The 24,020-nt window shown below is 38.2% G+C and overlaps 1 protein-coding gene across 3 annotated transcripts in view; it reads left to right on the top strand.

The window, feature by feature from the left end:
- The first annotated feature begins 1,083 nt into the window (after positions 1–1,083).
- Positions 1,084–24,020, top strand: part of kdm4c (lysine (K)-specific demethylase 4C) — a 114,658-nt gene continuing 91,721 nt past the window's right edge. For 2 of the 3 annotated variants that reach the window (XM_018089300.2, XM_012952712.3), the window contains exons 1-5: positions 1,084–1,336; positions 6,012–6,171; positions 6,976–7,151; positions 8,840–8,954; positions 17,477–17,670. In XM_018089300.2, coding sequence (XP_017944789.1) covers positions 6,031–6,171; positions 6,976–7,151; positions 8,840–8,954; positions 17,477–17,670 — 626 coding nt within the window. In that variant the 5' untranslated portion in view covers positions 1,084–1,336; positions 6,012–6,030. The remainder of the gene's footprint in view (positions 1,337–6,011; positions 6,172–6,975; positions 7,152–8,839; positions 8,955–17,476; positions 17,671–24,020) is intronic. The other variant, XM_012952714.3, reaches the window with a different exon arrangement.

Here is a 24,020-nt window from a genome sequence, read left to right as displayed (position 1 = left end):
AGCTTGTGCCACTTTTTTCTGCAATAAAATGTATCAAAGGAATTTGCCAGCATATGTAGGTGTTCTTTTTCACTACACTAGTTTCTACATTTTTTAGTATGTTTATTGTGAATGTTACATATTACCCCTTCCAAAAGTTTTCCTACTACTGATGTCAGACTAACAGGCCTATAGTTTTCAGGCTGAGAACGGGATTTTTTTTTTTTTTAAAAAACAGCACCACATTAGCAATTCGCCAGTCCTAAATCCTAAAAAAATTAAGTAGAGAGGTTTGGCAAGCACAGAGCTAAGCTCATTCAATACCCTGGGATGAATCCCATCCGATCCTGGACCTTTGTTTACCTTTACATGTTCAATTCTCTTTTCAATCTCCTGTGTCACCCATGCATCAGTAGTCATATTACTAGAACTGGGCATATTAAAAGGGAAGCCTTTATTAGCTGGCTCCTCAGTTGTATTGACAGATGAAAAATAAGACTTCAACATTTCTTTCTCCCTGTTGGCATCAAACATCTTACCCCCCTGTGATAATAAGGTTCCCCCCTTCTTGCTTCATTTTTTTTTTTTTTTACTATTTATATACTATATAATTTTGGATTCCTTTTACTCCTAGCTGCAATATCCCTTTCCATCTCCATTTTAGCCTGTCTGGTAGCTTTTTTGCATGTTTTATTTGCTTCCTTGTATCTGATGAAAGTTTCTGCTGTCCCAGCTAACTTGAATGCTTTACACAATTTACTAGCCCCCAGCTCGCCCAAACCCTCGTAGTTTTTGGTCACATCAGAAGAAAAGGCTCTGATGTCTGCAGGTACAGTTGGCAACTAGAAAAATAGGTATTTTTTATTCCCCTGGTACAACTCGGAACCCAGAGAAACTTCTAAGGAAACTGGGAGGCAGTAGACAGGTGAAAAACACAAAAGACAAGTCATTTTTTGTTCTCTAACAGAAGCAGAGTCGCACAGGAAGAGCAGATATTAAGGTTAGCAATTGCAACTTCATAGCTACTTCCGACTGTCTAAACGTGGAATTACGCGGCTCGTCACGCCCACAATGCGGCTACGTGATGCGTCACTGCGTGTACGTGTAGTCGTATCGCCAGTCTCGCGTGATGAGATTTGTTGCGTCGGGATTTTCTGTAATACAGGAGCCTAGGAGCTTGCAGCTAATAGCTTCCTGAGACCTGTAGGTAGCCTTCCGGGACTGCGGGTTGTGTTGGGTAAACTAGGACTGTTTGGTAGGATGAAAGCTGTGTAGGGGAAAACATGCAGGCACTATAGCAGCTGCCATACCTTCCGAAGTCTGCACGTCACTGACAGCAGGAGGCCCGGTATTGCAAGTAAGTACAACACAGGGGGCTCCCCTTAAGACCCAAAACTGAGGGGCCCGGGACGACTGTCCCTGTTGTTCGTTTCTGATGGCGGCCTTGCTTTGGGTGAAACGTAAGGCTCAGCAAGAACTATGACGTTAATACTGGTAGCAATACTTGCATCATATGTTGTATTGGTATCGACTACTATATGTCTTGAATCTGGTATCTAAAGTTTGTAGTTTTCCATCTGCTGCTGAGCTGGGACATGCAGAACCCAGGAAAGATGTCTATTAAATGCAAGAAGCGGACACTAACTCTATAGCTATTGCTGAGTTACAAGTTGCAGATCAGAGCCTTGGCTAGTAGGCGCTGTACTGGGATCTGTCAGAATTCTACACACACTGGGGGCTGATTTATCTCTCACTATGAATGCTCGGGACCCGGGGCTTTCCGGATAAGGGATCTTTCCATAATTTGGGTTTCTATACTTTAAGTCTACTAAAAAATCATTTAAATATAATTTAAACCCAATAGGATTGTTTTACATCCAATAAGGATTAATTGTATATTAGATGAGAGTACAAGGTACTGTTTTATTATTACAGAGAAAAATTAGTCATTTTTAAAATTCTGAATTATTTGCTTATAATGGAGTCTATGGGAGATGGTCTTTCCATAATCGTTCCTTTCTGGATAACGAGTTTCCGGATAAGGGATACTATACCTGTACCATGACCTCTGTTCTCTAAAACTCATTAAACTGCATTAAAGTGGACCTGTCACCCAGGCATAAAAATCTGTATAATAAAAGCCTCTTGCAAATTTAATATGAACCCCAAACTCATTTTTTTTTATTAACACATCCATACCTGTTATAAAAGCATTTAAAAATCCCAACTGTCAATCATATATTGCTTGCCCCGCCTCTATGCCTTAGGCATAGAGGTGGGGCTGGCAGTTACTTTCACTTTCAATTCAGAACTTCTTAGATGTTGCTGCACTGCTCACATTCCCCCTCCCACCTCACCATGTAATTATGTAACCAGTGCATGGACATGGGCATCAGGTCCCTCCATACTGGCACAGAAATAAGATTTTGACAGGATGCAAAGCTTCCCTTAATAACAGTGTCCACAAAATGGTGCCGGCCTGCTTGCTGCAATTCCTGTGAATTCCATGGATGAAGAAAATAAGATTAAACTAATTTATATGGTGTAAGTGAAGTTTACTTTGCTTGACAAACACAATTGAAAACAATCTGGAATTATTTCTTAGGGTGACGGGTCCCTTTTAAGAACAAACCAAAGCCCATACCCGTTTTATCTTTTATGTGTGCAAGTTTAAAGGGGAAGCTCACCTAAAAGTTTATATATAGTCTCTTTTTTTTTTACTTGTAGTGATTTAAAGAACTATGAATTTGTTTTTGAGTTCAGATTTATATTCTGTCTTTCCTCAACCTGTAAGAAGCACCAGTAACCAGAGTGTAAACTTGGTGAGAAGCTAGGTGGTGATTATTTGTATTAATCAGGGATGGGAACTTTTATCTTGAATGCTCCAGATCTGATCTGTGGTACAATACCTTAAGTTTGCTAAAAAAAAAAAAAAAAAATTAAACATTGAATAAACCTAATAGGATTGATTTGCCATTAATATATATATAAAAATTAAATTATTTGTAAAAATAAGAATTGTTTAATTAAAATGGTCTTCCTTGCGTCTGAGAGATATGTAACAATCTAATAAATGTAAATTCATTTAAAGGGAAACTGATGGTAAAGTGTACTGCAATTAACCAAACGAAACCACACATATATGCTTAAAGGGGGATTTCACCTTTATTAATTTTTAGTATGAGATAATTGGACCTATTTTAAGCAATTTTTAATCTCTTTTTTTATCGTTTGGAAATTATTTAATTTCATATTATGCCTGATTCTTGCTACTTCTGATGAAGGGGCCTGCCCCCGAAATGTTATATGATTTACTACTATTAAAAATCAGCCAGTATTAACACAGGCTAAAAGAAGCAGAGCAAACACTGTGTGCCCATGGCCTAAATATGCTGTCTGTTTGTAGGAGTTCTTTGACCTGATTATCTTTCCTTGTAGGCCCTCCTCTCTTCATCTGTCATTCTAACTACCAAACTGCTGCCTGGTTGCTAGTATATAAAAAAAAAAAATGAAGACTAATTAAAGATTGTCTTAGAATCCTACTGTCTTAATCATACTAAGGGTACAAGGGGACAGGACAAAAACCAGGGCTGAGGAGTCGGAGGCAATTTTGGGTACCTGGAGTCGAAGTCGGCAAAAAATGAACCAACTCCGACTCCTACTAAATTTAAATGGGAATAAAAAAAAAAATAAAGCAAGTTTAAATGTCCCAATTCACAAACAGTAATAATTAATTACTTCTCTGCTATAAGAATAAAGCCCAATGCACGCAGTGCATAAACGAACACGTTGAGTGACCATGAAGCTTGCTTTTCATTGACTGTATGAATGTATAAATACATTAGCATATTAAAAACAGAGAAGTCGGAGTCGTGGAGTCGGAAGTATCAGAAACTGAGTCTGAGAATTTATCTACCGACTCCGCAGCCCTGACAAAAAGATGTCTGTGCATTTTAGTCATCCATCAGCTAAACTAAAAAATGTTCAGTTGATAAAATGCACCCCATGTGTCATTACCCTAAAAGTTAAAGGAGAATAAAAAATTGCACTCCATATAGGTCTGTGCACAAGAATACTAATAACACTACTTGTGGCTTTTTATTCACACTGCAAATTTATTATTCCCTTTTCAGAGTGCACATGCGACAACCTGTTTCACCCCCTCCCTTCATCTAGTTCCATTGTCGGTACTGGTATGGGTTACATTGGCAAACCTATGCACACAAGGTTTGCCAATCTAACCCACTGTGTACAAAGTGAATGTAGGTATGGCAGCTAAGGAAATGATGTATGACAGGGAATCCTCCTAATGAAAATGGCAGCTGCAGAAAAATGCTAGTTTCGTTACTTTAGAAGACTGAAAACAGGGACTGAGGAACATTTTGGCGAGCAAGGTGGTTCAGGTTGTGTGAATATTTTAATAACTGTGTATTAAGAAGTTGCTTAGGGGTTGTTGCATATCATCTAGCAGAATATGAGGTGTGCCTCCCTTACTGTCTGATGCTACAGGGCTAATTATTCAATTCTGACACTAATTGCACTGGTTCGGACATTCCATTAAATGAGAATTAACATTCAAGTAAATTTAGAATTTGCTAATCTGCTTTGCCATTTATATTCTATATGTATTATATATTGCGAGTCTGCCCCCAAGCTCAGGTAACTGACAGCACTTGAATGCATGTGTTGTGAATTACAGAAAAGATGGGGTTTTGTAACAGCCCAGTGCAACCACAGTCCCTTAGCAGTGAATATCTGTGTCTCAAAAGATGCCCATAATAGCTCCCCAGCATATTTGCTATGTATATATATTTTTTGTATTAATTTAGTGCTACTTATGTACACAGCCCTGTACAGCAGAACATTAAATTAATAGAACAGATGTTAATACAATAATAAATACAAATAAATACAAAGTACAATTACATTAAGATTAAGAGACAAGAGGAAGGATCTGTCTGCCCTGTAGAGCTTGCTTTAGTTCTGCTTTAAACATATTTACCGAGATAAGTTCCTGTCTTCACTGTGGCACTGGTGTTCATTCCACCATTGCTTCCAGATTGATACAGGGGTAGACAAGGCAGGAATGCAAACTGGAATAGACTGTTCTCAAAACAATATCACAGCAAGCAGGCCAAAAGGCAAATTATGTTTTTACATAACTTGCCAGCATCAGGAAACAGGCAGGTTGGGAGATGGATTATTCCTACCAGGAAAAAAAAATGTTAACCCATATGTGCAACATCTAAAAAAAAATGTTTTAGGGCACTGGGGGGCAATTTTGAGAATTTAGTAGCTCAGGGGTAGGCTACAAAACACACAAAATCTGCCTGATCATCTGGCTCAGTTTTTTTTTTTTTAGACACGATTATTGTTTAGAAACTGAGCCTAGCAAAGATAATTCCAATTTAAAATATATCAGGGAAGATTCAATTTTGTCTCCTTCCATGGAGTTACAAAACCTTGAGGAACATTACACTTCCATGGAGCAACACAAACACAAATACAATTCCTGGGGGTGCCAAAAAAGGGCTGTTGGCTGTTTGGTACCCCCCCCCCATGTGGACTGGCAGCTTACAGGAGACTTAGCTTGGCAGCACACCTTTGAAAAAATAGAATAACATAAGATAATATTGCAAAATTATGCCTCACAATCAATCTGTTTTTTTGGCTTATGGAGGCAATAGTTTTAATTAAAGACTGAAAAGGAGCAGGACAGAAATGCTAATCAAAACTGAACAGAAAAATTTAGACCGGTTTAAAACTTGCTTCTTGGTTATCTATAATATAAAAGTTAATGTAAAGGTGAGCTTCTCCTTTAACTCTAAAAGTGTGTTGGACTCTTGAATATGTCTGTAATCTACTTGCATGTGTTATATGAATATACTATTTACAGGGCTTTTTCAACTTTGAGATAATTCCAATAAATGCATAAATTTGTACCAGCACAAAGTAATTATTTACATTTGTTTTTATTATTTTATTGTAACTTGTATAATTTTTATTTATGTGTTTTTTTTATTGTTTTGTAGAAAAAATATTTCTATCAAGATGGCTTCAGCTGACTCGGATGAGCAGAATCCTACCTGCAAAATTATGACATTTAGACCAACTTTTGAGGAATTCAAGGACTTTAACAAATATCTGGTATACATGGAATCTAAAGGTGCTCATCGAGCAGGGCTGGCAAAGGTAAGTATTTTAGTGGATATTAATGTTTTTTTAAATGGGCTTTTATGAAGCTTGTGTTGTTGTTGGCAGTGTTTTCTTTATATACTGTATGTGCACAAACATGCTCCAGTGTAATCATGCCCAGCATTCATACCACACTCAGAAACACACATAGGCTAACACATAACCCTAACAGGCACTGGGGAAAAAAAATATACTGCACAGAATGAACATGGCACTCATTGAGATATATATGTCAGCATATACTCCCAACGCTTCCTCACTACCTGCACCCAACTGATCTTTTTTCCTCATCTACTTACAATATAAATTCACCACATAAGCCTTTCTCAAAATAGCTTTCTACTCTGTTTCTCACACACTTATGATGCATGTTATTGTTCTCCTAGATACTATTTTATTTTTCTTTAAATACTTTCCTTTTCTGGTCAGGTTGCATTCACCCTTCTGCAACCAACCCCTCTCTTGGCCTACATGCCAACTGTTCCAATATTGTCTGACTGAAATTAACATTAGTGTAGAGGGATAATCCTTTAAGAGAATGCTTTCTTGGGGTATGGGCTAGTCTAGTAAACTTTGGGCATATGGTTTAGTCTAGTAAACTGTGGGCTGAAACCAAATATTTCAGTGGAGGGAACCCAATACCCTTACTTTTGTTCAAAACCCATTTATAGTGATTACATTTGAAAATATCCAGATTATGGTTCCTCACAATTAAGCAAAGAAAGTGTGGTTACTATTATGAAAATATTTTATGTGGACAAAGTTCTGTATATAATTTTTTTTTTTTTTTTAAATTTAAAGGTGATCCCACCAAAGGAATGGAAGCCCAAGAGACACTATGATGACATAGATGATCTTGTGATTCCTGCACCAATTCAGCAAATGGTTACTGGCCAGTCAGGGCTTTTTACTCAGTATAATATTCAGAAAAAACCAATGACTGTAAAAGAGTTCAGGCATATGGCCAACAGTGGCAGGTATGTATGCTTATGTAAAACGTCTCTGTGCTAATTGTATGTGTTGGTGATGGTGTTAATTGATTGGTTTATTGTGTATTTTACTGCCTTATGGCTGTTCAGAAGTTACATTTATCATAATAACATCAACATGTGTGCTACAGAAAGCCCAGTTCACACTTCTGTCATTGTTACTCTTCTGCAACATAAAAGCCAGCTGAATAGCATGGAGAATCAATAACCTAGCAACCTAAGTCCTTTTACTTTTTCTTGCTCTCACTGCACCCATTTTCAGTCTCATGGGTGAATTGGTATTTTGGTAAAGGGTCCTCCACCCAGTTTTTTTTTTGCATAACAAAAGAAGGTATAATTCCAAACATCTTTCCAATATACATAAAAATTTTTAATGTTTTAACTCTTTAAACCCTTCAATTGCCAGCAGAATTTTGTATTTCATTTGTACTCCGTGCCAGATGCTTTTTTGAACATTTTATGCTCTCTGACTTTGGAAGAATTTCCTGGGGTAAACGGGTACAGGGTGCTCTCTCTCTCACAGGGACATTTTCTTTGGAGGAGTCGGGGGGAAAGGTACACCATTCTAATGGTACACCATTGAAAAATAATATTAATATTGTGGGAACACCAAACAGGAGGGCATAGGAAGTACAAGCAGCAGCAGACGTTTTGTTTTTACCTACCTGCTCCACTGGCCGGAGTCAGAGCCAGGAGTGCAGAGTATGTATACAGACATATATTGATTTAATGAACAATTACATTTAAAATGGTTACTTTGTCTCTTTACCTTTTTTCCCCATTTTGGCTACTGCAGCTAACCCCGTGCCGTTGCAATATACCTCCTTTCACAATTTTTTTCCCTACCAAGACCTATCGTACATTCCTCTTCCCTCCAAACCTTTAAATGCTCCCTAAAGACTAACCAGACTATTCAGTGTACCCTGATTGACCGGAAATCAACTAACATAAAGTAATTTTTTTTTTCAATCCAATATTTATTCAGTACAACTTGTTTGTTTTAATTAATGTAAAGTGATGTAAATGGATGACAATCCAAATATGATTCTGTAATGGTATATAGCATTTGCTGAGAGATTAAGAAACTGTAGGCAAGTGGTTAAAATCTAATGGAAACATATTGGAATATAAGCCCACACACTGGCCTAGAAAAAAGTCATATGAGTTTTGCACAGTGCTGATAAGTTAAAGTTCAAGGGAAAATATACCCCCCTTTTTGACATAAACTCATTAAGTCGGCCTTTGGGGGGAAAAAATGGGCTGAAACAAATATAAGAGCATTTTCTTTTCTGTTTTTCTTTTTACACACATACCTGATTCCACAAAATGAAATGAAACCATGTTACTCAGATTACCCATTTCCCAACATCCATTAGGGCAGGGGTCCCCAAACTTTTTCACCCATGAGCCATTAGATAGCCCCTATGTGGAATGGCACCCTACAGATGGTTCTGTTTGGCAGTACTCATGTTTTTTTTTTTTGTTTTTTTTTTTATAAAAAAAAAGGGGTGTGAAAATGGGTGGTATACTTTTTTTATTAATACAACTTGATCTTTAGTAGGGTTTCCCGCTGACTTTATAATAAACTGTCTAAACATCATAACATGTATGTATGTATATATGAAATAATCCATCCAATAATTATTTCTTTTTTAAAACTACCATATTTATTTCAGATATTGTACTCCCACTTATATTGATTATGAGGATCTGGAGCGCAAGTACTGGAAAAATGTAACATTTGTGCCTCCAATATATGGAGCAGATGTCAATGGAAGCCTCTATGAAAAAGTAAGTTGAAATTGTATATATATTGTCCCTTCCCTGGAGGATTCTTGTTTTGGTTTAAAACTAGAGGTTTTGGATTTTTGACTCGACTTGTTTTTAGTAGTAGATGTTTTGGTGCAAAGATTTTGCAATTTTCTGTAACTTTTTCCCATGCAGTTCAGGCTTTTCAGTAAATGTAAGACACACATGGAAATGAGTTTGTTCAAATTTTGGAATAAAAAGCAAATGAGAAATGTTAGTTTTCAGAGTGTTCCAATTTTGTAAACTCGAAAAATTAGAGGTATTTGAGTTTTCTATTTGAACAATTTTTCTTTTTAGTTAATAAGTGAGCATTCAATATGGAGTTTATTTGATTTAGAAACAAAATTGAATTAAAAAACTTGACAATTGATAAAAAAAAGTCCTTTAATCTCTCTCAGTGAATAGTCCACAGATTCTCTGGAAAGCAGTTGGAGAATCATGGAATACATCACTTTACAATCAAACAGCGTCAGGAAGGGGTTGCAAGACACATGACACTGACAGAGAAGAAACTTTCTGGGAATGCACAGAGAAGCAGTGTGCAGCAGCAGATTTTTTATGTGCCCATACATAACTGCCTGACTCACTGCGCATTCCCAGAAAGCTTCTTCCGTGTCAGGCATGCACAGAAAGATCTCCTCTTCGACTATCCTGTAGATTGTAAGTAGAGCTGGGCGGTATGACCAAAAATTTATATCACGGTATTTTTCAAAATTATATCGGTATCACGGTATTTGACGGTATATAAATAAAAAATAAATAATAAATATTGGTGGCCCCCCCCCCAACACCCCCAATTCAATTTCTGGTTTTCCAATGACACCGAAAGGAATAAATGGCACTTGAACTGCACACGCGTGATAGCTTTTCCTTACTTGTGAAATAGATTGGGCATAGCGGGAGCTTGCAGTAATGCAACATTTGCGCAACTGAAGATTAAATGAAAATAGATTCATGTTCTGTTCCCTGATGCTTTATGGCAGGTTAGTGATAGGCGTAGGTGCATTATGCAGGATGCACTGGTTTCTAAGCAGCCATTCAGCATGCAAATGCCCAGATGACCAAGAGGCATAAAGATTTAAAACCAGCCAGCTCAATCCTTTTAAATAGGGAACCATGATGTGAATGCTGCAGTACTTCTACTACCACTGTGGCCCCCCCCCCCCAACCCCAACCCAACCCCAACCCCCCCCCAACCCCAACCCAACCCCAACCCCCCAGCAGAACTTACCCAACTTGTGGTTCCTCCAGCGATGCGTCCTAGCGACGTCGTGTGCGCGCTGACGTCACGTACGCACGGGCGCAACCCGGATATAATTGGAGAAAAATAGCAGGAGGCGCGCATACCGGTATAGCGGTATGTTGAAAATTCATATAGTTTTTTTTTTTAAAAAACCGGTATACCGGTTAAACCGTTATACCGCCCAGCACTAATTGTAAGCTCTTTTGGGCAGGGCCCTCTTCACCTCTTGTATTGGTTACTGATTGCTTTATATGTTACTCTGTATGTCCAATGTATGTAACCCACTTATTGTACAGCGCTGCGGAATATGTTGGCGCTTTATAAATAAATGTTAATGTAATGTTAATAGTCAGAGAGATTAGGAGAACTGAATAGAAAAAGGGGACGGGGCTTCACGATGTACCAGGAAGAAGAGGAAAGGAGATTGAGATTCTTCACATTTCTTCACGTGTGCAACAGGCATTTGGGTTTGGTTCAGTGCAGAAGGGATCTGTTGCAGGGGAGTGCAAATAAAAAAAACATCTAAGATAATCTATTTACAGACAGTTTGGCAAGGCACTTATTCAGAGGATTTTTAAATACAGTCATATGAAAACGTTTGGGAACCCTTAATTCTGTGGAGTTTTGTTTATCATTGGCTGAGCTTTCAAAGAAGCAACTTCCTTTTAATATATAACATGCCTTATGGAAACAGTAGTATTTCAGCAGTGACATAAAGTTTATTGGATTCACAAAAAATATGCAATATACATCATAACAAAATTAGACAGGTGCATAAATTTGGGCACCCCAAAAGAGATTTTACATCAATACTTAGTTGAGCCTCCTTTTGCAAACGTAACAGCCTCTAGACCCCTTCTATAGCATTTGATGAGTGTCTGGATTCTGGATGGCGGTATTTTTGACCATTTGTCAATACAAAATCTCTCCAGTTTAGTTAAATTTGATGGCTGCCGAGCATGGACAGCCTGCTTCAAATCATCCCATAGATTTTCGATTATATTCAAGTCAGGGGACAGCCATTCCAGAATATTGTACTTCTCCCTCTGCATAAATGCCTGTAGATTTCCAACTGTGTTTAGGGTCATTGTCAGGGTTAAAATAACCAACCCTTGTGTAACTTCAAATTTCTGACTGATGCTTGAACATTATCCTGAAGAATATGTTGATATTGGGTTGAATTCATTCAACCCTCAACTTTAACAAGAGCCCAAGTCCCTGAACTAGCCAGAAGAGCCCCACAGCATAATGGAACCTCCACTAAATTAGGTAGCAGGTGTTTTTCTTGGAATGCGGTGTTCTTTTTTCGCCATGCACAGCGCTTTTTGTTATGACGAGAACTCAATTTTTGTCTCATCAGTCCAAAGCACTTTGTTCCAACAATCAACACTGTTTGTGGTGTGAGTGCAGAAAGTCTTCTTTCTCATCACACTGCCATACAGATGTTCTTTGTGCAAATTGAACTGAATTGTAGAACGATGTACAGATACGCCATCTGCAGCAAGATGTTCTTGCAGGTCTTTGGAGGTTATCTTTGGGTTGTCTTAAAAGGGGACTTGTCACCCTAAGAAATAAATCCAAACTCTTATCTATTGTGTTTGTCAAGCAAAAAAACCTTCACTTACACTATATAAATAATCTTGTTTCCTTCAGTTTTCAGGAATTCACAATCACAGCAAGCAGGCAGCTGCCATTTTGTGGGCACTGTCATTTAGACAAGCTTTGTATCACCTCAAAATCTTAGTTCTGTGTCAGAATGGGTGACCTGATACCCATGCCATACACAGGCTACACAATTAGATGGTGATGAGGGAGGGGGAAAGTCAGTGCTAAATGAAAAGTAAAAGTAATTGTCTGCCCCGCCTCTATGCCTAAGGCAGGCGGGGCAGGCAATATATCATTGACAGCTGTGACATTTAAATGCATTTATAATTGATATGGATTTGTTAATAAAAAAAAGGAATTTGGGTTTTATGTTTAATTTGAAAAGGACTTTTATTATACAGCTTTTTATGTCTGGGTGACCTTTAACCATTCTCACAATCCTCTGCATATGCTACTTCTGTAGTTTAAACCTCTGAGATAGCCTTTTGTAGCCTTCCTCTAAACCAGGGGTCCCCAACCTTTCTTACTCGTGAGCCACAGTCAAACATAAAAAGACTTGGAGAGAACACAAGCATCATAAATGCTTCATGGAGGTGCCAAATAAGGGCTAAGATTGGCTGTTAGGCAGCCTTTATGCACACTATCAGCTTACAGGTGGCTTTATTTGGTAGTAAATCTTGTTTTTATTCAACCAAAACTTGCCGCCAAATTTGGAATTAAAAAAATACCTGGTTTGGGGCCACTGAGAGCAACATCCAAGGAGTTGGTGAGCATGTTGCCCCCGAGCCACTGGTTGGGGATCACTGCCCTTAACCATGATACTGAGCAGTTGCATGTATTCAAATTAGCAAAATTTCAAGGGTACTCAAATGTTTGTACAATCAGTTTTTCGCATTTGATTTCATTTCATACAACTAAATACTGCTTCACTAAAAACCTTTGTTCACAAAACATCCCAGTACAGGTATGGGACCCGTTATCCACAATGCTTGGGACCTGGTGTTTTCTGGATAAGAGGTCTTTCTGTAATTTGGATCTCCTACCATAAGTGTACTAAAAAAAATTCAAACAGTAAGGATTAATTATATCTTAGTTGGGATCAAATACAAGGTACAGGTATAGGACCTGTTATCCAGAATGTTCGGGACCAAGGGTATTCCGGATAAGGGGTCTTTCCATAATTTGGATCTCCATACTTTAAATCTACTAAAGAATCAATAAAACATGAATTAAACCCTATGGGGTTGTTTTGCATCCAATAAGGATTATTTATATCTTTGTTAGGATCAATTACAAGGTTCTGTTTTATTACTACAGAGAAAAAGGAAATCCGTTTTAAAATTCTGAATTATTTGATTAAAATGGAGTCTATGGGAGATGGCCTTTCTGTAATTCGGAACTTTCTGCATGATGGTTTTCCAGATAAGGGGTCCAATACCTGTACTCAGATTTTCCTGGGAAATTAAATAAATACCACTATTAACTTTTTTTGTTGAAAGTGGAGTAAATGATTATGCAGGCTGAGAGGGGTTCAAACGTTTTCATATGACTGTATACATAATACACAATAGTCTTAGGGAAATATGCCTATGGAATTATACTTGGAGTGGGGTTTTAGTAACATAACACAATAAAATGCTTTTTGGAACTCTATTTGATTTTTACAAACCTTAGCAAGTAATCGTACTCTCCACCAGGTGGTGCCATGACAGTTAACACAAAAATTTATTTTCTCCTGATAAAATTCAAGAGTATTTTGTTAATTTATTTTTTTAACTAGACTGTTTTAATGAAATGGTTTTATTTCCATAATAGATGCCAGTCTGGCTACACCTATTTGGGAGCTCTTTGATTTCCAAACCATTTACGAATATAACTGCCACTGCCCCAAGCAATCAAACTAAAAAAAAATGAATGGATAATTGCTAGAGAATCCATCAGGAAATTGGCTCCTTCTCATACTTTTTTTTTTTTTTTAACCCTTGCTGATTTGTCTGCATACCATTTTTACCATTTTGCATGCAAATGTTGAATTTGTATTAGACATTTATTTTGAATGGCAAATAGACACCAAAATAAAGGGTTTTTATTTTGCATTTAAATATGTGCTCTAGTCCTTCACTGGAAAAAAATGATGTGTTTGCCCATACACAGTCCAATAAAAGCTTACTTCGACCTGATATCAGCCAGGTATTTACAGTTTTGGAAATCCTGTTGGATGAGTGCCATCCACTAACAGTGTCAGAGCTCCTCCGAGCGCCAAAGCCTATGCCCCCCCATGTACTGCATACTTTCTGCTTGCGGCCGTGATTGTTACTTAGCAGGGCCCAAGAGGGTCGGGGTCCACTGGGTTTTTCCCAGTGCTCTGCTGGCCCAGTCCTACCTTGTCCTAACATACATCTGAGAATGGCAAGATATGACTAAACACATGTTTAGGAGGGGTGCAACTGAAGTGGTGTCGAAGGAAAAGGTCATCATGCAGATGAAAGCCAAGGTGTTTGCAGTGAATCCTATTTTTAATCTACTAATCTACAGGCAAGGCAATTAGGCTTTGGCATGCATAATAAGCATCAAACTATACAGAAGATCTATGACAATTACATTTACAATGTTTTATTTTTTTTTCATTCTTTTTCGTTTCTATTGTTTGCTGGAGCTGTCAGCCATTTTAGTTTCTATGCACTATACATTTTGGGTGGTCTAGAAATTACATTTCTTTAATTTGAGTACGATATTCCTAAAGTAAGTAACTAAAATATTAAAAACTGCTTAAAAGGTGGTAGACGAGTTTGTAAAAAAACAACTCACAGTAAAAGGGTTAAATCAGTGTGCTCTTGTTGCTTTTGGTGTGCCAAGCAAAGTGTCAGCTCTTTTTGTGCATTTACATTTTCTCTTTGAAAAAGTATCAGCTCTTTTCACACATTACATTCTCCTTTCCCTAGTAAATTTTTTGTCAGATTTTGTTCTGTCGGTTGGTTACTCACACATCTCTTCACACTATTCTATTATTGTCTACATAGTGGCCATCTGCTTAACTTTTCTGTTACTTTACTTCCAGTATCCTATTTACTGGCATCTTTAATGGACAGTAGCACCAATTCTTGCTCCACCTTAGAATTTCGAACTGCGTCACCCAGAATTTCACTTACAAAATTCTCTTCTACAGTTTAAAAAAAAGGGTGGTCAGGCAACAGATTTATTCCTGTAAGAGCTTTTACAATAAAGCTTTTTAGCTGCATCTGCAGTTTAAATATATATATATGTTTCTCCCGACTGCTTTTGCTTGACATTTGGGGAAAGTATGTGACAGACTGTGAACATAAATGTAAAATGCAGACTTTTGTACAGAGCCTGATTGCCATAGCACAGTCTATCGGGATAGAGACTTCAACTCTTGGGCCCGCATTTTCTGGGGAGCTGTGGCATGAAAATATTTTTGGTGTTCTAGTGATATCACTAGAAGTGACATCACTACTGTTAAGTTTTGTGAGGCAGGAACACTGGGGCTGTTTGTGAAATTGTAGAGCTCGATGAGAGCCCTGCCAAGACCGGGCTTCTCCGATGGCAGAGCTTGATCCAAAGCCTGGTACAAAGAAGGGTTAAAAAGAATTGTGGTCAAGGCATTGATTCAGGGCTGGCAGCAAACAGACACCAAGTCGATAACCAGGGAAGCAAACTGAAAGAAAGGCTTAGGCAGGACTGTAGAAACACAAATGCAGCATGGTCACTGAGGGTAGGAAAGCCTTTTTAAATTCAAAATTGACACCAAAGTGACGTTGCTACGCAGTGCCATATGTTGAAATGCATGCCATGTGTCCAGACATGTGCGTGTACAGACCTGCACCTGACCTGTGGGCCAGTCTCTCAGGTCGCTGCACAACTGTGCGCATGCACACAAATGCTTCAGATTCCACTAAATGCTCACTGTATGCACACATGGCATCTCCTTTGACATCCCTGAAAGCTTCTGTGTACGCACACATTGAATTCACCCAGAGACATTACTTATAGGAACTGGAGATGGGGAGGGAGTCCAAATTTGAATAACTCCTGGGGAAGTTAGTGGTGGTTACAGGTATGTCTGGTGCCCTATTGCTCTTTTTAGAAACTAAATCCATTAGAAAAGTAAGATTTATGCAGTTTAGTGGTGGATCAATTACTAAAAGATTTCGTGTTACTGTCCCCTTAAGACAGTTGTAACAATGGGTGGTGCAAAATAGATGAAAATCTAAGAGAACCTTTTTCAGTCATGATGTAAATCCATCTGAGAATCTCTGGAACTTTTTTAAAACTTAAGGTGCACTTAAGGACCTTGAAAGTCTGCAGAAAGGGACTTATGGAAACACCTCTTTTAACTTAAAGTGATGCCATTAATAAAATTTTTGAGTTTTAGTAGTTTGAAAAAAATATTGCCAAGAACATAATTTTAATTTATAAATTTGTGTACGATTTGTTAATCAATACAGTGAGAGAATGAGTTAATGATATGAATATTTGGCAAGGTAAATGTATTTTTTTTTTTTTTTTTTTTTTAAAAAAGGTTAGATATGTTATATACACTAGGGAGAACCTATGTGTTGGTTAAACCCAGGTATAACGTTTTCTTTCTATGTTGTAATCAGACCATAATTTAAGATGTTAAAAATAATTCTGTCTGATAAACTAGAAAGAAAGTATCCTTTCACATAATACATTTGGGACTTCAATATTGATACTCTCGCTGCATGCTTTACAATTCATTTCCTGAGATAAGAAGCCTTCTGTGATTTCTAAAAGGTCAGGAAATAGATTGTAGGTGTCTCAGCATGGAATAAATGTCATGGCAAAGTGTATCAAACCTTACATGACTGTGTACGTGTACATCCCAAACAAACAATCTTCTGCTATTGCTCTAATGTGTTTCAGCATTAATTAGAACTTTTATCTAATACCTCAACCTTGTTCTACTTCGTGGAACGCTAGTGGAGCCTTATGACAGCCTATTCATTCTGGTGAAATATGATTTAAATGTGCAGGGGCTGTAAATATGTAACTGATGTGATAAAACTTCTTTGTAATGGAGATCCAACGCCATATGATCAAAGTGTTATTTATTTGTTTTGTTTCTATTCGCGTAGGTTCACCTTTAAGTTAACTTTTAATATGTTATAGAATGTCCTATTTGTGCAACTTTGAAAATGGTCTTTTATTTATATTTAATACTTTTGAGTTATTTGCCTTTCTCTTCCACATCTTTCCATCTTTTAAATGGACTGCCACTGACCCCATAAGCTAAAAAAAACTATTTATCTGTAAACTTACAAGTTTATTTTTGTTTATTCCTTATCTTTTTATTCAGGCCCCCTCCCTATTCATATCCCAGTCTCTCATTCACACCACTGTCTGGTTGTTAAGTTAAACAAGACCCTAGCAACCATATAGGTGCTGAAATTCCAAACTGGAGAGCTGATTAACAAAAACTGAAAAACCACAAAAAAAATAAAAGATGAAAACCAGTTGCAAATTGTCTTAGAATGTTATTGTCTACAACATACTAAAAGTTAATTTAGAGGTGAGCATCCCCTTTAACCTCTACTTTATAAGTTTTATTTTACTAGTATCTTTACTGTGTGATAGTTTATACTTTTTTGTTAACGAAAATTGGTCCATTTTCTAGGGTGTTGAGGAATGGAACATTTCCCGACTCAAAACTATTCTGGATGTTGTAGAAGAGGAATGTGGAATATCTATTGAAGGTGTCAATACTCCTTACCTCTACTTTGGTATGTGGAAGACAACATTTGCATGGCATACTGAAGACATGGATCTGTACAGCATTAACTACCTCCATTTTGGGGAGCCAAAGTCATGGTGAGTTTCTGAATTCACTGTTATTTTTTTATCTGTTGCCAGTGCTATAGAACTTCAAGTAAAGGGCTTGATCAATTTAAGTAATTAGTAATTTAATATCTGTGAAAGCCCATCTGTGAAATCCCATCTATCTAGCAGATTAGATCAGTGACTTAACCCCAATACATGCCAAATTGTCCACTTTTCTTAATGTCTTTGTTCTTTAACTCTTTTTTCCAAAGTTTTTTTTTTTTTTTTTTTTACAACAACTTTTACATTCTGTGCTGTTTGACATTCCAGTATTCCCCCCTCCTCTACCATTTTTTCTTCGTTCGCAAAATAACAGTACAGCACAAAAAAATTATTTGGGGGAAAAAAAACTTTTGTAAAATAAAGATGTTTCCTAGTAGATGGAGAGACTTCCTTATCAAAATTCATTACCTTCCCGCCCCCCCCTTTTTTTTTATTTAAAAAAAAAAAAAAAAAAAAATGATGGAAAATTGCATGGGACATGATATACTGCTTTAACTTGCTTTGCATAACAGAGGAACATTTTTTTGGCAAACACCTCTTCCTTCTGTGCTGATAGGGGTGAGGATCACATTATATTTCTCTTTTGAGACTGTCAGCACTGACAAGGAAGTTTATTATGCCTCTCTGCACCCAAATAGAAAGCATTCCATACCTCTACTTTCTAAACGTTAAGCCTCTCTGCATACAGTCCCTTAGATCTCCACATCGCAGAAGAAGAGTCGCTTGTCCAAAAACAATATTCTTCTTTTATGCAAAGCATGATAAAGCATTATATTTATGTCTCATGCGGTTTTCTATCCAGCCACCATTTGAGAACCATTTTAGGGCACTAACACCATGGTAGGGTTGCCACCTGGCTGATATTGATAGAGTAGAAAGATTAAAATATAGGAAGACCTAGACCAAGGAAATGTTTCTGTCAGGTAAAAAACAATTAACTTTAACACAGGAGACAAACATCACAGTTGATATTGTTTTTTGTCTTCTAACTTGTTGGTTGCTATGGGCATCATCACTTGTGATGTTTGTCTTCAGTGTTAATAAATACATACATTTGTTATTACAGACCCAATGTGTCTTAACTGATCACCTGTATTCTGTAGACCTCTCTGCATCTATGTGCGATGTTTAGGGAAGACAAATGGGGGGAAAAAAAAGTATAAACTAATATCGCACATGAAGGCAGGATGGAATGTTTACGCTATGCGGAAGAAAAGATAATACAACAGGCATGCAGCAGGCACCAATTGGACAGCCCTGCTCTCCTCCTACTGTATTTTCTGCTTCAGACCAGACACTGGGAAAAGCATCTGTGCAGGGGAACACAACTTGTATAATGCTTAGATAATTCCTGGTATCCCTGTGGTCCAGTCCGACCCTGTCCCTGCATGGTTGCATTTCCTAGAAAAAGTGTCGTACCAGGGTATTGGTTTTGGTGGGTAGTGACTACTTCTATTATTGTTTAATATACTGACTGCAAGGCCAGGCCTCTTCATCTTGGCTTCAACCTCCTAAGAAAGCTGAATGTCTGCAGGAGAGCCTGGGTCAGCAAGGCGCTAGTAAAGAAATGTCTTAAGGGATTAATCTCTTAAAGAATAAATAAACCTTTTTTTTTTTTTCTATTAATAAAATTACTCTAAACAGCTTCCCAGATTGCCTGCCTTTGTCCCTCTGTTCTTTCTTACCTGGTTGCTGAGTTACATTCTGCTCTATTCCACTCCTTCCTTGTTCAGAGTGAAGCTCTGCCCCCACTTCCTGTTCAGGTCTCTCACTACACTGACCACTTGTCGGAGTGGAGAGCCCCTTCTGCGCATGCCTGGAGGCAGCAGGAGCCAGCCTATGAGCAGGCTTTTTTTCCCCCAGGAGGGTGGGGGCTTCTGCTCCTTCTGAAGACTTTAAAACATGGCACATGTGACTGCAAACGCCAGGGGGAAGTGCTGGACACTGTGGATTAAGGTAGTCTTATATTAAAAATTAAGGTAGTGTAAAGTGTAGAGAATAGTAGTCTAAGGCTAAATATATGATTTGTTTTTTTTTTTTTAACATTTACATCTCCTTTAAGGTGCCCATACACCTTAAGATCTGCTCGCTTGGCGATGTAGGCAAGCGAGCGGATTTTCTCCCGATATCCCCCAGCTATGGGTGGGCGATATCGGGAGAATCCAGGCTAATTCGATCATTTAGCCCTGGGGCCAAACGATCGAATTATTACGGCGGGTATAGGCAAAGTCGGTCCGGGGACTGCATCAACGAGCGGATGTGGTCCCCGATCCGACTAGATTTTTTAACCTGCCCGATCGAGATCTAGCCGATTTCAGGCCTGATCTAAGGGACCGATATTGGCAGCTAGAATCGGCCTGTGTATGGGGACCTTTAGTCTATGAACAGTGAAAGAGCTATGAAAACAGTGGTTGCTGAGCTCCTGACAAAGTACAATGTAAAGAGTGTAAGGTGGAAATGGAGAGAGAGTTGTTCTGAACTCCAAAGTAAGAGTGGTAGATTGGAAGTATCATCATCATATTTATATAGTGCCTGCAAGTTATATAGCACTCAACATTCATTTATAACTAACGGGGTAATTTAACAAACAAGGATTACAGAGTAAAAATCAGATCAGAGGGCCTTATCGAAAGGGCTTTCAATCTAAAGGTATCTCTACCAGGTGATACTGCCTACTAGAGTAGGAATCATAGTGGATAGGGAATTGGGTCAGAGGATTCCCTCAAATCCCCTTAGCTGTTTACCAGTTCAGGTAAAGTGAATTGTTGTATTTATGGGAAACATAAGCAGCTATTGCTTGATAACATGAGCTTTTAAAATTTTAATCAAATTGTTGGCCATTTGTGTTATAGACCTAGTGGCTCCTGTTGACAATAATATAAATTAATTTTAAGGTTGACATTTACAGGGCGATCCTGCATGGTATCCAACCAATGGGCCTTTGAACCAGATCTGAACTGAGATTCATAATAGGTCCTGGCATTTTTAAGTACACAGAGGCTCCAGAACTCCCCTACACCAAAAAACAGTAACGGTCTATGGCATCTTACAGCAGTTTCTCTGGCATTTGCCAGAATCCACAGTTGTCAGTCTGGGCCTGACCTGGACCTTCAGAAAAGCAGGAAGAGATGAGCTATGGCTATTTGCATGCAGCCGCATTTAAGATTACTGTTATTCTTTTAAGCATATCCATTTGCCGTTGAACTGCAACTAAATAATGGAGGAAGATAAGTACTCGTCTTAAGCATGAATTGTTGTGCTGAAATTCACTACAAAGTTAGACAACGCTGGGAACTCTGGTACTGCATTTATCAGTTCACTGGATTGGCAATACCAGTGAGACCAAAATAAAATAGAGTTGGCATTATGTCTTGCTTTGTCTGCATGCAGAAGTTATTTAGTTCCGATTTGCTGCTTTCACTTATGCTTTGTAAAGTTAAGCACTACAGAATGCTTTTTGTTGAACACTGCATTCTACTAGTGCTTTTTCTATTAGTAATGTACAAAACAAGCATCTAATCCTCTTGATATTTTCTTACTTGGACGACACTCTACAGCCACGATCTGTTCAATCTATTGATTTCCCATCTGAAAAATTCAAGTGATGTACACACGCTTGAAAAAATATTCCTAAAGGCAAGCCTTTGATTTTATTCAAGGGTAAAATTATTTTGAAATAGCTCTGTGTACTACTGTGCATCTTGCCTGCTGAGGGAACACATTTCAAAATGTGACATGTGCCATTAGGTCTCTATCCAGCTATCTATTTATGAATTTTGCAATGCACAAATACGAAAGCCGATTTACTTCTTGTATAAACAGTGGAATAAAAGACAAAGTATGTGAAACTCGTGTAAGAACATTTCACATATCCAGTTTATTTTCATGGCTATTGGGATCATATTAGTTATCACTCTGATCTGTGAAGGAGAGGGGCTGTAGAGCAGTGTGTTGTGTGCTAAAGACAACTAGAGGCTGAGATGGAATATCAGGCCCAGGACATAATCTCTGACTCCCCCCCCCCCCCCCCCATGCCCCTGAATGGAGGACTGAAAAGTGGTGGCTGGCACTTTGTCTGCCATATAGCTCGAAACTATCAAATGTTTTCTATGAAAATTCTGCCGTCTATGTTGGGCCATTTTAATTGTCAGGTTGAAGCAGTTGCCAAGATTTCGGAAATTCACTAGCTGCATCAAAATACAAAATTCTACACACATTTATACACACACATATTTAACACTCTTGCCTAAAAAGTGCATAATTATTTTGTTTGTTTGTTTTTTTAAGTGGCAATTTTAGTTCTGCATTTTTGTTGATTGCTGGTTAGCCTGTAAAATGCTCATTGCACAGCAAGATTAGTGGAACCGGAACCTTTTCCTATTGCTTTGATTTGGTTTTATTAGATTTTTGTCATTTTATTGCACACTGCATTGTTTTTGATTAGTTGTTCGACTTTGTGTACAGTATTGAATATTCATCTCAGAGCCACATGGATATTATTCTTCAGAAGGCTACTGACTGTTTGAACTTTCTACCAAAGGACATATGGGACATTTAATTCAAATGTAGAAGTTGAGTAGAAAGACCTATCTCTTATGCATTTGTCTGAATGTGCATTAAAATATTTTGTTTTCTGAAGTTCGCTTTTTACTACACACAGATTTCAGATGTTTTTGAGCATCCAGTGCCAGCAATGAAAGTTTGTATGCACTATTTTCATTTTGATGGCTCAACATTCCTCAACAGTTTCCAATGGGTACCAAAGTTAATCAACCAAAAATCCTAGACCAGGGGGGTCTCAAAACTTTTTTTTTTTTTTGTACCAGTGAGCCACATTTAAATGTAAAACTACCACAGAAAAAGAGGAGAGCACCTTCATGCAGATTAACTGCTTTAATGGGGTGCAACACAAACATGAAAAAGGTTCCTGTAGAGTCCCAAATAAGGGCTTGCTTTGGCTATTTGGAAGACCATGTGTGGACTGGCAGCCTCCATGAAACTCTGTTTGACAATACACCTGTTTTTATGCAACCAAAACTTGCCTCTAAACCAGTCATTAATAAGTAAGCTTTCTTTTTGCTCTTGAGAAAGCATGGCGATATCATACAAGACACGTCAAGCTCAAACAAATGAGTCTGCTAATGGGATTTTATTCTGATAGGCCTTTTTAACAACATATGCTTGTGAGTAGCCAATGTTTTAATTCCCTAATTGTAATAAATGTTGTTACACTATTGTATCCATTTTCTCTTTCCACTTATTCGAAGAGGAGTCTATTTGATCCAACAAAATTTGATTTGATGACTGCCTGATGTTTGGCACTGTTACAGTTGGGTCTGGTATTGCAAGCATTTTTACCAAGCCATGTGGGTGTTGGGTAACACCTGCACCTTGTACATCAATATTGATTATGCTCGGTACACCAGGGGTTCATTATTGATAAAAGTGATTTGCAGTATTGTTTGTATTATTATTCTGTTTTATTTTTTATGCTCTTTCACCATATTTCACATGAACATTAATAAGTAAGCAACAGCCAAGAGGTTGGTGAACAACATGTTTGCAAGCCATTGGGGATCACTGGCCTAAATACTGTCTAGGTCAGGGGTCTGCAACCTGCGGCTCGCGAGCCACATGCGGCTCTTTGGATGTGAAGCTGCGGCTCTTTAGTTCCATACATAAATATTATTTATTTTATAAAAAAAAAACATTTAAAAATCGTTCTGAATTGATTAACGAGGATTAGGCACGACTCTATCTCTCAGCCACTTGTACTCGCTTTTCACCACACCCCTCCCCCGTGACACGCGTCGTCACTGTCGTCAGTCCATCGGAAGATTCGTAGCTTCCGACACCGTTGGCTGGCCAATTTAAGGGAGCGCTCAGGCTCTGCACACGGAATGCAAGTGAGGGGGTGGGCGTTGGTACGGACCATGCACAGTTGGTAGTGGCGGCGCGGTATTAGGAGCGCTGATTTGTGAGTAAGCGCCTCTATAGTAATATTGACACACTTGATGTATGGTATATACTTGATGTTAAGAGTGCCGCTGAGGACGCTGTGACCAGATCGCTACACGTAACCCTCGATTTACCTTGCTAAAATGATTAATTGATTTTGCCTGGTTTGCAATATTACCTGGCAGAGAACACAGGATAATTTGAGAGCTTAAGTCAGTGTATTTATCATAAATAATACACAGGGCATCCACACTAAGGAATTTGATTCTCATGAATGACCGAATAAAGGTGATAGTTGGATTATTGATGTATGGTCATTAATAGTCCTTGTTCCCCTGATTGCTGTTCTCTCTCCTTCCCCCTCTCTCCCCTCTACATGT

The sequence above is a fragment of the Xenopus tropicalis genome, chromosome 1 (assembly GCF_000004195.4).
Source record: "Xenopus tropicalis strain Nigerian chromosome 1, UCB_Xtro_10.0, whole genome shotgun sequence".
Lineage (NCBI taxonomy): Eukaryota > Metazoa > Chordata > Amphibia > Anura > Pipidae > Xenopus > Xenopus tropicalis.
Note: the sequence above shows the minus strand (reverse complement) of the source record. Positions and strands in the feature narration are given on the sequence as shown.